The sequence below is a fragment of the Anomalospiza imberbis genome, chromosome 9 (assembly GCF_031753505.1).
Source record: "Anomalospiza imberbis isolate Cuckoo-Finch-1a 21T00152 chromosome 9, ASM3175350v1, whole genome shotgun sequence".
Lineage (NCBI taxonomy): Eukaryota > Metazoa > Chordata > Aves > Passeriformes > Viduidae > Anomalospiza > Anomalospiza imberbis.
The window spans coordinates 31,670,875-31,688,020 of NC_089689.1; the positions used below are offsets into that span (position 1 = coordinate 31,670,875).

General features: G+C 37.5%; 1 protein-coding gene across 1 annotated transcript; it reads left to right on the forward strand.

The window, feature by feature from the left end:
• Positions 1 to 1,019: 1,019 nt before the first annotated feature.
• Positions 1,020 to 16,216, forward strand: ACADM (acyl-CoA dehydrogenase medium chain). Its single transcript, XM_068199060.1, has 12 exons — positions 1,020 to 1,075; positions 4,324 to 4,423; positions 5,546 to 5,643; positions 5,765 to 5,834; positions 7,758 to 7,858; positions 7,944 to 8,024; positions 8,853 to 8,983; positions 10,064 to 10,172; positions 11,019 to 11,159; positions 11,237 to 11,332; positions 12,047 to 12,295; positions 15,917 to 16,216. The coding sequence occupies exons 1-12, from the start codon at positions 1,052 to 1,054 to the stop codon at positions 15,986 to 15,988; spliced, it is 1,272 nt and encodes a 423-aa protein (XP_068055161.1). The 5' UTR covers positions 1,020 to 1,051; the 3' UTR covers positions 15,989 to 16,216.
• The last annotated feature ends 930 nt before the right edge of the window (positions 16,217 to 17,146 follow it).

Below are 17,146 nucleotides of genomic sequence, written 5' to 3' on the forward strand. Positions count from 1 at the left end.
CCCTTAAAGTATGGGAAAAAAAATCTCCTGATACCAGAGTGAAAAAGCAGCAGCCTATGCACTGAATCAAAGCTGCCCACATGCCTCCCTTAGGTAATCACCTGCAACCACAACAGTATGAACTCTATAAAACATTACAATCATCTCCTTTCAGACAGTTGATAAATATGTCTGTAAATAACTTTTATAAGGCTAGTTTTCTATCAAACTGTTTCTTTGATATTAACTACAAAATCAATACTCTCAACTGTCAGAAACAAAGCAAGCAACTAAGAGCCAAATATAAAAAGGCAATAATGACGCAAAAATATTTGTTGCTTACTATTTTGTATTATTATACAAAATAAAATGTTATTCAAAATCTAGCTTCCAGAAAAATATTTTGTTAATTCTGTTGAAATTTCACACCTAATAAAGGAATTCACAGAAAAATCAATGGCTGCCATTTTTTTTTAATCCTTGTTTTAATAAACCCCTAAATAACACTGCTGTGAAACAGTAGTGTGAAAAGCATATCTTTTACGCACCAAAGATAATTTCCAAAAGCATTGCTTTTCCTTTAAAATACAACTGGAATTAAGAGCATTTATAAGCACACTTTATGTAACTATCAACACAGTGACAACTCCCGTGCGCCAGGCCCAGTCACTCTCCAGTTCCTGGCACACCTCCGAAACATGAGTTTATGATTCCCTGAGGCGCAAATTACAGTAAAACTGCTTACAATTTTCAGAAAAGGTTTTTCTGCTAACAGGTGAGTGATGTAGGTGACTGGAACCAGCCTAGGACGTTCAGCAGACAGGCAGCAAGCTGGCGCAGCCTGGAGCACGGACAGTTGCCCGTGCTCGGGCAGTACGAACGGGCCGAGTCGCTGACAGGGCGCGGCGCTCCTCCACGAGCGAGCGGCGGAACAGGAACTTGCGGCAGGCTCTCCCCATAGGAGCGGAGCAAGGCGCGGGCGCTCGAGTGCGGCGCTTCCCCAGCCGCCCCGCGTGGCACCGCCCAGGCCGCCGAGCACCGCCCCGGGAAGCTGCCGCGGTTGCCCGCCGAGATGGCTGCGCTGAGGCCGACGCGGGTGAGCGGCCGGGGCGGGTGAACGCTCGGGGGACACAAGACCCAGGGATAGGCGCGGGACGCTGTGGGACGGACCGCACCAGAGCAGAGCGGACCGAAGCGAGGCGCTGCCGGTGCTGGCGGCCGGGGGAGCCCAGGCGGCGGGGAAGGGCGGCGGGATCGCAGAGGGCGAAGGGCGGAAGAGGCAGGGCCAACCCGCGTTCCGCCCGCCGTGACAGTCGGGACGGCTGCAGGCATAGGTGCCTCTCCGCTGCGTAGAGCCGGCGGGGCTGGAATCCCCCCGCTTTGCTGCTCTTCCTGCCTCGCAGTATTACCCGAGTTTATGACCGTAATCCTCACGGTTCGAATGGCTATTGCCATTTGATGTTCTTCAGTGGAGATACTGCACAGCCCTGGGGTTCCTCATGTGGCAAAGGCCGCGTCGTGCCAAGTGTGTCTGGCACCTCTCCATTCAAAGGTGGAGGCGGCTTCAAAACACCGGGGTTAGAGTTCAGGGTATTTTCTCCAATGCATTTCCTTTAGCATACGTAGCTGTGATATCTATTAACTACCTATGTTAATTTTTAAAAAATACGTGTGAATAGTTGGTTTTCTAAAGTACAATCTTTTCACTGTATTGAACCACCAATAACCTCACAGCTTCAAACTAGAAAACAAAAACTATTCAAAACATATTTAGCATGACACATGCCTTTTTCTGGATTCCCCATTTCCAGAGGCATTCATGAGTGTGCATGGAGCATTAGTTTTCCATGCAGCAGCGTTAGTTTTCCCCTGATTGATGCAGCTTGGCTGCAGGTCCCAAGTGTTGCTGTAAGAGTGAGGGAAGTCAATGAGGGAAGAAGTCTCCATCTGAAGTTGGTATCTTATGGATCAAAAGCAATGCTTTAGGCAAAGGAAGCCCATAGGGAGGAAATTACTGTTTCAGCTTCAGCCTCCTGACATGTTACCCCAGCAACAAACTGCTCTTGATAATTCTTTTCCATTTTGCCTTGAGATAAGTGAGGCAGAATCAAGGTTAGTGACCCTTAGCTTGTTGCTGTCCCACTGTTTTCTGTGACGTGCATCTTTTCGAACAGGTTCTATAGTTCTTTTGCCATCAAGGTAATAAAGAGATTGCATCACTTTTGTGACTAGCCTTTTCATACCCTTTTCCTGACAGCACATTCTTCCAGTGTTAGTGTTAGTCTTGCTACACTGATGGTCATATTTGTAATTGTGATAGAGTTTATACAGTAGTGCAAGGAAATGCAGTAGGAGTTGTATCTGAACATCACTAGCAGTAGTTTGTCACTGAATTGAACCGTTCCTCAAAGTCAAGCAATGGGAAAGTTGACAAGTAGGCAGATGGTCATCCAAATTCTTACGTGTAGCAAACCCTCATCTTTTGTCATCTGATCAGTCATGCAGCTTCCAGGTATGAGTCCCATCTGTCCACAGTTGTTTGTGGGGGTATTGGTGAGTTTTTCCAGAGTAATCTTCAGTGTTACCTTGCATACTAGACAATAGACATAATTTCACTGGTTTAAATTTTACAGCTTCTTTCATATAGAGTACCACTTATAGCATTAGTTTGAATCCAGTACTTTTCCAAGTGTAGGCAAAATCTTTTGGTGGCAAAGCTATGCATTAGTCTATCAAGGGCTGCTCCTTAAAAAAAGAAAATTTAAAAAATTTCAATCATCTGACTTTTTTTCAACCTCACCTTCTCTTTTTTTCCTGATAAAATAAGGTGTAAATAATTCTGAAGAATCAAGGTCTATCTAAATTTTTGTGGTATTGTTTTGGCTTTTAATATGAGAGGTAGCAGTAACTGAAAACTTAGCCAGGTACTCTTTTGCAATGTCTATTGTTTCTAAAACTTGAAATTAATAATATATTACCTACAGCAAAATGCAGTCCTGAACTATTAATAAATTGACATCACCAGCACAGTATGCAAATATGTCATAGTCTCTCCCTTTTCTCTGCCCAGCAGTGGTCCTCCTGTATTTCTTCACCTTTGAACTTTATAGATGTTTTCAGTATCCTCTGGAAATACTTTTTTCACTATGTTGATACCTATTATTGGCAGTATTTGTCATGCTTCTTGTGCTGTGTTATAACCATCTATCAAATAGCATTATTATTAAGAGCATGGTTTATCTACCATAACTTTTTTGAAGGTACATGTTGCCTCCCTGACTGTGTAACTTTATGTAATGTCCTTGTCTTCTAGAGGTCCCAGTAAAATAAAATGATATTTTTTGCATTACTATCAATAATTAAGTTTTTTTCTAATGGTAGGAAGTAAGTGACTGTTCTGATCACAATTAAAAAAAAAAATAAGTCTATATTTTCACAGAAGAAAATCAAGAAGAAGCCTTTCCTTAGTGTTCAGGCAACTTTGGTTTTGCAATATTGATTGCGTATGCTAAAGGTCATCCTAAAAAATCATCCAATTTCATATTTTTCACTAATTTCCAAACATTTCAGAGATTATAGCTCTTGAAGAGAATAAACCATAATCTTAAAACAAATTCAGATATGTTTTTGCACAGTATTAAGACATTCTGAAAATACCTGTAGCAACAATATTTGGGGCTCTAAACTTAAAAAAGTGGAGAAAGTGTTTACAATGAAAAAGAATAAATTTGTGGTAACTATTAGGAGGAAAAATAAACTTCAGATAGTCTGCTGTCTCTCCTATTGGAGGATAATAATAATCACCAAGTAGCAGTGGCAGTAGCTTATTAAAAGAAAGCAGAGATTAGTGTAGGACATTATCAAAATATTCTGATATATTGGCTAATTGGTAGGTTGTTATTAAAATCTTGCTAAATCTGCATGTAGGTAAGCATTGAGTGATAGGATATTCACTAGAGGGCCAGAAAATGAAGTTTGAGGAGTGTGTGTATAAATGAAAGAAATACATATTGCTGTGTCTCTGTGACTATAAATTTTAATTCTGCTTAATAATTTTTAAATACTCAGTTGCACAATACTTAAAAGTGCATACAGCAGTTCACTTGCCCTTGGTCCCATTAAAGCCTGAGATTCCTGGTAGAGGTGTCAGTTCATTTAAGTGCTGCTTGCCACAGGAGGAAAACACAATGTAGCCAGTAATTCTTTTATCACTGTAGTAATTGTGTTATACTTATGTGTCACAGTTTCTAGAGAGGGAGTCTAAAGTTGTGCTGCAGATAGGTTAGTAGCTTTAGGAGGCTTGAGCTGTAAAGATCTTACACCTCATGTTCTTTTCCTCTTTAGCAAATGCTTCAAACCATCACAAGGCATGGATGGAGGTCCTATTCTAGTAAACCTGCACAAAACTTACATGTAGGCAAACCTGGAGCTGGCTTTAGCTTTGGTAAGTAGTACAGTTTTTGAAAGAAATGTAACAATAATGGGCAAATTGCAGAATTAAAAAGAAATAATATCCTATATTGTAGTTCACCGTGATTTTAAAATGAAGGTGTTTGTTCTAAATATATTTCTAGTAAAAAAATAGTTTGAAAAACAAAGTAGCTTTATCCTCAGCTGAGGCAAGGCAGATGTGTGTGTAGTGTTCTTAAGATTTTCTTCCTTTTTAAACTCATATCTATGATAAGGTTTTTTTTTTTATTGCCAAAGTGTCTTAGCTTTGAATACTTACCTCATATTGCTGTTTTCAATGTCACAGTACCTAAATGTAGTCATAGTTGAACTTGGTTATCAAGAAATGCAAAAAAAGAAATTTATCTTCATCTTGGCATATTATATAAAATATATACGTACAAGCAAATTTAGAGGATCAGAGCTAGATGTTTGAAGTTGAAGAGTCAGGATCCTTGGGCAACCTCTGTCTTTTTATGCTTTTAATTAGCACAGCATTCTTATTTCTTTTGGTAATACATTTTATGTTACACAGTCCTCTCTGCTTCATTTTCAATATTTTGTGGATAATTTCATCAGACATAAGTAAGTGCATGTAGGGGTTGATCAGAGAACAATGGAGGTTTTCTCCCAGGAGGTAGAGGAACCTGAACTTTTTTGCTTCCTGGAGAGCTCCAAATAGTGGTGGTTTGGGTTGTCCTGGAAGGATGCTTGTCGCTGTAGAGCAGGACGGTAACGAAAAGACTCCAAGGCAAAGGCTAGAGAATGAACTCTGATTTATTTCAAATGCACCGCTCTATATATAGAGAACATCGTGCGGACTAATTTCATTGGTCTTAAAGTAAAAACATCTCATACCATTGGTGTGCAGTGAATGACGTGCATTGGCAGAACATATCTATAAACAATGTGAACAACAAGATAGATTAGAGAATTATTTACATTCTTTCCCAACTGTCTCCCAGGCTCTCGCCTGGTTACAAAACCTTCTCTTTTTCTCTCTGACTGAACTGAGAATATCCAACAGATGCTCGTCTTCTTTTTTATTGTAGTCATGACAATTGGCAAAATGAAAGCAGAGAATTTATGATCTTTTTCTCTTCCTTTTTTAAAATAGAACTTACTGATGAACAGAAAGAGTTTCAAGCTACTGCTCGTAAATTTGCTGTGGAGGAAATTATTCCTGTTGCTGCACAATATGACAAAACTGGAGAGGTAAATTCTACCAGAGTGTAAGGGAAAAAATGGGAAGAAACAGACTTTTATCTTAATCTGCATAAAATTTAAAGTTTTGGTTGTGATGAATCAGAAGGTGATTTTTCCATGTCTGTTTCAGTATCCTGTTCCACTTATAAAGAGAGCTTGGGAGCTTGGTCTCATGAATTCACACATACCGGAAAGCTGTGGTAAGTAAACATTCTTTTTAATCTGTAAAATGAAACAACAAAAAGACATTAGATGAGATTCTTATGTGTAATTATGGATTCTGTACTGTCGCATAAATAGTCGGTACTTGAATAATCTAAATTTAATCAGTAGGCAGGTTGACACATACAAGTGTGGTACTAGGTGTGGGTGTAATCAGGAGACAAATTAGGCAGATTATGGTTTAGTAATTTATGACCAGATTTTTCTACTGTGATTATAGCTGCTTAATGTTCCCCTGGTGCAATGTCAGGTGATTAGGCAGAGAAATTAGAAGGCCATGTTTTGTTCTAGTCTCTGACACAGGCTGGAGCAATTTAAGAGTTTATCCCAGAAGAACAGTTTTTCAGTTTAGATTAAGTGCAGTACAGCAGAGTCCTGACTCATAAGATGTATGAGTGATACAGACAAACATGATATGCTAGAGAAGGGTTTTAGTGAAAGGAACTAATGCCTCATAAAATCATTGAAGTTCTCTGAAGTAGCTAATAAATATGTGAACAGGGAATAGAGAATGCCTGAACTTCCAAAATAAGTTTTAAAAATCATCAGGTTTCATACTGACAAAATTAGCAGCACAGCCTTGCTAGGTCTTGTGCTGTTTGGGATGTCTATAAATAAACTGAGAAGGGTGTCAATACAAAGGTGATAGAATTTGCTGATAATACTAAGTTATTCAGCATAGAAAAGATGATCTGGTTCAGAGAGCTGCAGGAAAAGGTTACAGAAGAGAGTGAGAGTTAAAATGGCAATGTGATTCCAAAAAGAAAAAGTGATGCATGTGTGAAGGGATGATGTTCTTCTGTGAACTTCACAGAAGAAAGCTATGCTGTGCACTAGATACTGCCTCTCAGAAAAGACATCTTTGGATCCTGTGAACACAAGCATAATGCTCAGAAGTGGTCAAAACTGTAAAAGCTAAGGTCAAGAGGGACTCTTAAGGGTATGAATGAAAATGCAGAAGGCATAATTATGCTGCTTCCTGAATCCAAATGGCACTTGCCTCTTTAACTCATTATATAGTCAGATGCTTCCATATCAAGAGAGCATTGGGGAAATGGAGAACATTTCTAAAAGGATGACAAAGAATATAGAAGTTTTATCTTCTGTGTGAGATGTAAATTCTATAGGAGAAATGACTAAAATGTCAGTGTCATGGGAGAGTGTGAAAAGGGATTGATGGTTCACTGTGCCTTTCAATATAACTAGAAGGCATCAAATTATGTCAGCAGATGCTAGATTCAAAACAAGTGAAAGGAGATGGTTCTGCCTGCAGTGTGGAGGTAATTTGCAACTTATTGCCCCTGTAGGATATAGGTGCTAAAATTTGACATAGGTTCAAAAAGACACCAGATAAATTCATGAAACAGATGTCTATCACGGGTTGGCATAACAAAGATACCAAAGAGTATTATTTCTTTGACCAAGAAAGTCACCTTAAAGTTCAGGAAAATATTTTTGAGGTACTTGTTATTGTACTTGTATGTAGTGTTGGCCAGTTTCCCATAGTGTTGGCTTCTGTCAGACACAGATTACTGTGTTGGTTGTCTACTAATATGGACACTTTTTTGTTCCCAAATGCTTTTGGCTCAGGGGCCTTTTCTCTGCTTCCTAGGAAATCTTAATTCTTGAATGTACAGTAGTAAAAAAATGTGAATGGTACGTTCTGTGCCACTTTGTGCAAGTTGTCCCACATTAATCCAACAATAACTCTGGACACATGATAGGTAATTTTCAAATTACCTGTTACTCTTCTGATGAAGATTTATTTAAAAAGCTTGCATGAGAACACAGTACACAATCAAATGTATGTGGAATAATGCATTTTTGTTAATTATGTTATGTAAATCATTAATACATTATAATTTAAATCCCCTTGAGTAACTTAAATACTTCAACCATAGGTGGCCTTGGCCTTGGCAGTTTTGAAGCGTGCCTTATTACAGAAGAGTTAGCTTATGGATGTACAGGGGTTCAAACTGCCATTGAAGCAAACTCCCTAGGGGTGAGTTCTGTCTTTTCTTACATCCCTTAAACTACAGTCTCTGTCCTTGAAAGAGCCAGATTAATGGTGTAAATATTTTTTTCAGCAAATGCCAGTTATCATTGCGGGAAATGAGCATCAGCAGAAAAAATACTTAGGAAGAATGACAGAAGAACCAATGATGTGTGTAAGTATAACTGCTATACTGCAGAGTGTTTCCAAACCACATTAATTGTATGACTCCTTTTTTTACTTTTCCTCCTTTTTTTGCGTGGTTTTTTTTTCCCTGAACACTTACATGTACTCACAACTTAACCCTGTTTGATTTATATGTAAACAGTGACATTTACTGTAAGTTAGCGAATACCTAACGAGATACAACCAGTAAGTAAACAGAAGATATTACTTGGAAAATTATCCCCATCCTAAGCCACTTACCAAAAATTAATAGTTTTTATTTCCCTTTTGAGAAGGGTTGTAGATGTTTAAGTAAAATAGAAGGTTTATGTAAGGAGACCCTCAACTTGGATGGGAATGACACTCTTATTTGTGATCTCAAATATTACATAAACTGTACTTGTTACATAGAAAGAAGTAAAGATTCATGTGCAATGTATGTAAATTTACAACTAAGCCTCCTAAACTGAAGGACTCAGTGCTCCTATTTTCAGACTTTAAAGATCCTCAGCTTTCACATCAGAATTTTTGAATCCCGATGAAGTAGTAACTTAAGGGTTACAGAATGTTTCTGTTTGATTATAAGCCAATTTAATGTATTATTATGGATTTATAAATAGAATTAACCCTTACTTGACCAGCTGTTTGCAGGGGGGAGGGGGCTGTGTGTAGGGTTGTTTTGGGGTTTTATTGAGGAGTTTTGTTTATTTGGTGTTTGGATATTACTATGCAGTTCACTTAAACCTTCAACAACTAGTTTGATGCACATAATCTGCATTAATTTGTAGTTGACTAAAGATAGAACTTTTTTATTTTCTTGCATCTTAATTTCTTTTAGGCTTACTGTGTAACAGAGCCCGGAGCAGGCTCTGATGTGGCTGGTATAAAAACAAAGGCTGAAAAGAAAGGAGATGAATATGTTATTAATGGTCAGAAGATGTGGATCACAAATGGGGGGAAAGCAAACTGGTATGTTAACTGGTGTCACAGTTCTCTGCTGTTCTGTAGTGGTTTTACCCCAACCCTCCAACCTCAGTTAAATTCTTTAAAGACCTATCCTTTAAAAACCTATCCTTAGACACAAATCTGAACATTCTCTGTGCTTCAGCAGACTACATTTTAATCTCTGCCCAGTTTATGAGGATAGCTATCAGGATGGCATATACAAATGCAGTCTTGAGTGCTATGCAAAGCCTGAAAAGAAAAATGAGTGATGACATTATGATTCCACACTCAATAATACCCTCTTGAATCTTTTGGCTATCAAAATTAAATGTGATTCTACTAGAAACACCTCTTACTCCTAGTGAAGCTAGAAATGCTGTTAGATTGTAGTGTTACTTTTTATTTTCTGAAAAGAAGACATTTTCCATCTGTCAAAAACTGCAGATATTGTCTGGAATGGACTTTTATAATGTAAACCTCTTAAATCATGTCTTACATCACACTGATTCACAACACAGAAATTTCCCTGAATTCAAGTGGAAGAAACTTTATACGCTTACCCAAAATCTGAATGTTCTATTTATTTTCTTGTTGAAGGCAGACCTACCAAAGACAATCTGTAAGTTTTCTTTTGGCCTTGCTGAATACCATAGAGGTGATTTACAGCTGTTTAATTTTTAAGATAAATACTTATTTAAAACTTACACTTAGAAAAATAAAATCAAGATCTTTGAAATCAGGTTCTATCTTTTACATCCAAGAAAGTATGTCCTAAGCATTAATTTTTATGTACATGCTATGAATAGGTTTCTTTTGTACTATTTGGGAAGCTGTTAATATCTTAAAGACTTACAATACATGGAAAAGGTAGGTTATATTTGCATGTTGATCTGAGTAACTTTATGAAATCTTGAATCTTTGAAACTTCTGCTCTCTTGCTCCCTCTCATTTTATTTTCAGGATGGGCAAGAAAGAAAGGTTGTTAACTCACAGACAGAATTTATTATATGGTAGAAATGCACACAAAAATGTTTAAAGTGCTAGATAAATATATCTTGTTAATCGTGAAGCTAAACTGCCTCCATCTATTTTGTTTTACACTAGGTATTTTTTGCTAGCACGTACGAATCCAGATCCAAAAGCTCCTGCCAGCAAAGGCTTTACTGGATTCATTGTGGAAGCAGATAGCCCAGGGATCCAAATTGGAAGAAAGGTGAAGACTGTATTTCTTGTTTGACAAGCCAGAAATTGTTGTTCAGTTCTAAATCAATAATCAAACAAATGTACCACTAAAGAAAAAAGACTTACACAACTGACCAGTTTCATTTGCTTGTGTACAACCATCTTTTCATTTTCACAACACAGAGGAACAATTCATAAAACATAATTTTAAAGCTGTTAATTCAGAAAAGGAATTATTCAGAATGGTCTAAAGTAAGATGACTACTTTAAATGTCTGCAGAGAGTCTTTGAGAATGACTGTATTGGCAGGTGCCAATAAATGAGAAGTAGTATGCCTTGAAAAAGTAAGAAGCAAGCTGAACAATTTTGACAAAATACACACATAGTGAGTTTTAATTTTAGCAAGTGTTGGTCAAAGAAGAGGCCTTGGAGATACTGATGCTAGTCCTCTCTTTACAAAAAAGTACTATTTTTAATGGTAGGTAAACTGAATGTTGAACATTAGGCAAGAAATCCAAAAACTTGAAATGCTCATTTATTTATTTATTCACTTGTAGTATACCTGTACTTCCTGAATGTTAGATGCTTTTCTTTTTCCACTTGCATCTCAAAGATAGTTGAACTAGAAGAACACAAGAAGACTGATTACAGTGACAGAACTCATTTCATATAAGGAGAAAGTAAGCTGCTCAGCTTAGACAAGTTAAGGGCATTCTGGTCTGCAAATACAAAACTAGTATTTGTCTTGCATGTGGTAATTTTTAGATTAAGTGTTTTGGGGAAGAAAAGCAATGCTTTGAGTCAACAAAAGAATGAAAACACAATGTACCTTTGAATAATCCAAATTAGTAGCACATCTGTAAATTTCCCACTTCAGGAAATGAATATGGGTCAACGTTGCTCAGATACAAGAGGCATTGTCTTTGAAGATGTGAGAGTCCCAAAAGAAAATGTATTGATAGCTGAAGGAGCTGGCTTTAAAATCGCAATGGGAGCTTTTGATAAGACCAGACCACCCGTAAGTATCAGAAAAAAATAGGTTATAAAATATAGCAGCAACTTCTGATTTTTTATTCTGGCCTCTATTAAATTTAGGTAGCAGCTGGTGCTGTTGGATTAGCAAAAAGAGCCCTTGATGAAGCTACTAGATACGCTTTGGAGAGAAAAACCTTTGGGAAACCAATTGTTGAAGTAAGTGTGGGGGCAAACAATATAATAAAAGCTTATGTTTTCACACCAGATGTACTGCTACTGATTTTTCAAGGTTATTCCTTGATATTTATATTTTCTTAGTTTTTTATATTATACCTCTGCCATTTTGTGGTTTCCAAGTATATAGGTTGCACCATAAGTAAACTTAGCTATGTGGTAACTTCAAGTATTTTTGGTAATTTATCAATGATAGTAGGAAAAGCAGAAAGAAAACTCTGCCCCAAAGCTCAGAACTTACATACCAACTGGGCATATTTAAGTTCTTCAGTACTAACAAAGAGGAATTTTCAGGAAAGAAGAAAACATCTGAGGTATGTGAAACAAGATAAATAGTATTAACACCAATAGAATACATTGCCCATCATGCTGCTTACCAGTTTTGAAAAAATATGAATAAACAACAAGATAAATACCAATAAAAAGTAAAGACCAACTTCAACTGTTGTTTCATCAGTATTTAATCCCTATGACTAAATGGATTTGGAAATTGAAAACTTAAAGAGTATAAATCAACATGCATATATGAGAGCATGATACATGTTATATGAGAGCATGATACATGTTCTGCATAACTTCTCTTGTACAACTTACTGAGTTTTTTGAAAAAAATCACTGTATTAAGGAGATTTTATCTTTCCTGCATGTTATAGAATTTTTAAGCAGGCAATATTAACCTAGTTTATTTCATCATAGCACCAAGCAGTGTCTTTCTTGCTTGCTGAAATGGCAATGAAAGTTGAACTCGCTAGGATGGCTTACCAGAGAGCTGCGTGGGAAGTTGATGCCGGTCGCAGGAATACCTACTATGCTTCCATTGCAAAGGCATTTGCTGGTGACATTGCAAACCAAGTAGCTGCAGATGCAGTACAGATTTTTGGAGGAAATGGATTTAATACTGAATATCCTGTAGAAAAACTAATGAGAGATGCTAAAATCTACCAGGTAAGTAAAAGAGAATATGCTAATGCATAGATTTTATATAGAATAAAGTAATGGCTACATACTTCAAATCATGATGTAATTATGTGGTATTAAAAAATGTCATATTAAAAATTATTTTAGAATGAAAGCAGTAATCCTTCCATTTAAAGAAACAGTGATTCAAATCAGGAAATTACTTAAAATCAGGAAATTTCTTGCATAATAAAGTCATTACACTTGATGAAAACTGAAACCACATAAGAGAAATAAATTGTGTGGGTTTGGGGTTTTTTTCCCTCTAATGTGGTAATTGTTGCAATTCTTGGATTCTCAATTTTGAAGTCTTTGAACTCTTGGGAAAAAAATCTTGATCAAAATACCAATGCTTGCTTTGGTATTCTGTAAGTAGAGGTGGTTTACATATCATACCGTTCTTGAAAATCTTCAGAGATGCAAAACGTTTGACCATCTGTCTGTATCCTGGATTGATGTCTGCTTACAGTTCAGCTGTCTTCTTAGCCTGAACACTAAAGCAGTTTCTTACCCCAATGACTTATGAGGGAAGATATGTTTTTTGTTTGGTTGGGATTTTTGTTTTACTTTTGCATTAAACTTTCTGTTTGAAACTTTGGTATTATAAGCTGCGTAGAATGGTGTGGCTGATGTATCAACAGTATTAGAGTATCGTGGTGCTGTAGTTTAAACCCAGCTGGCAACTAAGTTGCCAGACAAGGGAGCAACTCACTCCCTCACTGCCTTTTCCTCCCTGCTCCTGAGGGATGGTGGAGAGAATTGGGAAAAAAAGGTAAATCTCATGCATTGAGAATAATTGAAATAAATTTAATAATAATAACTTTAATAATTGAAATAAAGTAAATTATAATAATAAAAGAGAGAGGCAGATAGGAATAGAACCCAGGAAGAACAAGTGATGCACAATAAAGTTGTTCACCACCTGTGACCAGTGCCCACCCCATCCACCCACAGCAGTCAGCACTCTCCTGGTGAACTCCCCCTAAGTTTATATACTGGGTGTGACTCTCTATGGCATGATATGCTCCTTTGGCCATTCCAGGTTAGCACTCCTGGCCATGCTCCCTTCCAGATTTTTGTGCACCTCTTCACTGGCAGATCACAGGAAACTGAAAGTCCTGGATTTGCAGTAAGCACTACAGAGCAAGAACTGAAACATGAACGTGTTATCAACACTGTTCTCACAAAACACAGCACTGGACCAGCTACTAGAAAAACTATTAACCCTTATCCTAGCTTACACCATGACATGTAAAATGTGTTGTATCCACAGAAGTGTGACACAATATAGAGTGATTATCCATTTTTTTAACAAGACCCCTTTGTACTCATGTTTAGCCCATAGTTCACTGTAATGCCCAGGTTTTTTACTGCAGTGTTACTGTCAAGAAATTATTCCATGTCATGTTGTAATTAGTATATTGGCATATACTATGCTGCAGTTCTTAATTCAGAAAGAATATTTTACTTGCATTCAGCAAAACCAGTAATCTTTATTGACATCTAACACTAATAGTGACTAGATAAAACATACCAAAGTAGTTGATATCAAGAAACGCACATAGACCATGACCTCTAATGATTGTTAGCTATAACAGCTGTCAATCCAAGATTCTAGGCAGTTAATATTTGCCTTACAGCTGACTTCAAAATGCAAACTATTATTGCCACTAGCCAAGAATTAATTTTTCTCAATTTAAGGAAAGACAACTGCTATGCTGGAATCTAAAGGTCCCTATAACTAACTTCACTTCTGTGAGTGAGGAAATGAATGACTAATTTAAATTTACGATTGGGACTTTTTTCCAGTCAGGTTGCATGATTTTTTAGAGAATGATGGTGTGAGGGTTGAAACTCAGATTGATTGAGATTGATTTAACAAAATCCCAGCATTACTTAGGCTTTTCATTACAATGATCCAAATGCATGGCTAAGTAGGCTTGTTTTTCTAATTAATCAGATTTAGTATTAATTTTTTTTTATGACTGTCAGTTCCATTTCATCCCCAAAAGAATTCAGGAAAGGTTTTGTCCATGTCTCTTGATTATATCTTACACTTCACTGTGCTTTGCTGTATTATTGCTCAATTCCAGATGGTATGTACTTTTGGCCATATGTTGCATGCAGAAAAACTTGATTTTTCAAATTATTTTTCATATGTTTGATCTTTTTTGGTATTACACAACCCTTTTATTGTGTTTAGTGATAACATTTTTACATGTCCTTACCGTGCCCTAGTTTTGTCCGGCTATAAATCTTGGCTACTTTGGTAGAAACTCTTAGGTTTGGAAACCCTTAAATTTGGAAAACTTCCTTTCTTTAATTGTCAGAGAGTCTTGAAACTATTTCCATCAGCTTATAAACCAAAACCTTTCCTGTAATTACTTAATAAGATTGTGAATTGTGATGTCTTTACACTTGATTTCCATGGCTGTGTTCATCAGCAAGTGCAAATTTTAGTGCAATAGGAGCAGTTTGGTAGATTGCAGGAACAGCTGCCGAGACCCTGACAGCTACGCTCTAAGCAGTTTGAGCAGTCTGAGTTCATGGCAAGCCTGTTTGGTCCCTTGGAATTTATGTCCCTGATAGGCATCCAACTGTTAGGGTCCAGGTGCAGGCTTCTACCATTATGGCTTTCCTAGGGATTGGTGAATGTTTAGTATAAAGAGAAAGCAGAGCTTCCATTTCAGTTGGTTTCAGAAGGCACCTAGTACTCACAAAACACAGTCTTCTCTGTGGACTGGATCAACATGGGGTAAGCAGCAGCAGAGAATTCACCTTGGGAATCAACAGCTTGTTCTGAACCAGAACACTAATGTGAACACAGGTTATAGCATTCTTATTTTTAAAATGCTCTTTAAGGTTCCTGGAAAGATTATTCCTATAAGTGAATTTGCATGATTTTCAGCAATTTGCCAAACCAAGTTCTGGCAGAAGTGGGAGCTGAAACATTAAAACCTCTCAACTATGTTGCCTCAGCCGTTGCATTACATTGCAGTATGCCTTGTGGAGCATACATCCTCCTTTGGCATTAGAACTTCAAGGGTGCTTTTTTGTTTATTTTTGACTTTGCTGCCAGCAAACAAACAGAACAGAGGGATGATGCAGGCTGTTTCTTGAAGAAAATGCAAGAATAAAGAAAACCACAAACAAAACTGTGTGGGAGAGAGTACTAGTTAACAAGAAGCAATGGAAATAAATGGATCAAAGACAACATATGGTATGACCTTGAGAGGCTAGTTAAAGAAAACACTTAAGAATAAGTAATCTCTTCCCTTCTACCCGTGATTTCAGATCCTACTTTGAAAAATCTAAATAATGTATTTTCTTCCTCAAATATGAGGAATGTTGTCACCTGTTTTCATGAGAGCCCTACTGACTTTAGATAGGAGCACCTGAGAGAACAAGACTTTCTCAGTATCTTGTATGAATAACATTTAATTTAGCCCACGGTAATTACTCTGGCACACTGGAATTTTCTCTGGTTTTTTCTGTCTTCCTGCACATCCTAATCCACACTGGATTAGTGTCATGAAGGTTTACAAATGTATACCTGTTAAAACCTTTTTAAAAATCACCCAGTAACATTATTGCAATTCTCCTTTTCAGATTTATGAGGGAACTGCTCAGATTCAAAGGATGATCATAGCTCGTGAACATGTTGGCAAATTTAAGGCTTAAAGAAACGTATAAAGCGTGTCTGGCGCTGCTGTAGTGTTCTGTGTTGTTATGGAAGAAGATTTTAGTGTGTTTCTCAATAGAATTAAAAAGGGATGAAAAAAAATCCTTCAAAATATTTTTATTCCGTTCATTATTAAGCGCTGATTCTCTTCTCAGTATAAAATAAGATAATCAGAGTGTAATGTTTGACAGTCAATGCTGCATTTCAATAAAATGTTTTTAAGAGAAGTGTGGTTGGTTTGTAATAATTTTGCTTGTCATATCACTTACACTGGACAACTAACCCAAAATACAATTTCTGAAGTAGGTTAATAGCTGTATTTCAGTTTCCCTATGCTCTTGCCCCAAGCAGCTGAACAGCCATTCCAGCTGAGCAGCAGGAAGGCCTGCATTGCTATTGTCTATGTGCATCTGTGCTGGGGATCTATATACTAGTCAGCAGTATCAGTATCAGCTTGAGAGAGTCTGGCCTTTACAGTCTGAAGCATGTACATATTAAATGAGGATGAATCACTTCAAGTGAGAATGACTTAACAATGACTTACAATATGTTTTTTATTTAAAATCCAGTATATTTAAACACAGAATCAGAGAGTATGCTGAGTTGGGAGGGACCCACAAGGGCTATCAAGTCCAATTCCTGGCCCTGCACAAAAATCCCACTCTGTGCCCAAGAGCATGGTTCAAATGCTGCTTGAGCTCTGGCAGCCTTGGAGCTCGTGACCTGGCGAGCCTGTTCAGTGCCTGACCATCCTCTGGGGGAAAAACCTTCCTGTAATACCAAACCTAAACCTCCTGACTCAGCTCCAGCCATTCCTTCAGGTTCTGTCACTGAGCACCAGAGAGATGAAATCAGTGTCTGTCCCTCTTCCCCTCACAAGAAGTTGTAGACTGTGATTAGTCTCCCTTCTGACTCTTGTTCAGATTGAACAGACCAAGTGACCTTTGCCACTCCTCATACAGATTCCCCACAAGGCCCTTCACCATCTTCACTGCCCTCCTTTGGATGCTCTCTAATAGCTTAATGTCTTTCTTGTATATATACACCTATTATTCCTTTCCATCAATGTATATACTTAACTATGCTTGCAGCAAAAACAGCCAAGAAGAAGGAATTAGGATTTTTTTTTTTAACCTTGGATAGACCTTTCTTGGAAA

What these genes read in the sequence shown, in the direction of transcription:
- ACADM (XM_068199060.1), top strand. Translation starts at nt 1,052, where the DNA reads ATGGCTGCGCTGAGGCCGACGCGG. An exon ending in CAGAAGAACCAATGATGTGT is followed by an intron (nt 8,025 to 8,852) that starts GTAAGTATAACT and finishes AATTTCTTTTAG; the next exon opens with GCTTACTGTGTAACAGAGCC. An exon ending in TTGATAAGACCAGACCACCC is followed by an intron (nt 11,160 to 11,236) that starts GTAAGTATCAGA and finishes TATTAAATTTAG; the next exon opens with GTAGCAGCTGGTGCTGTTGG.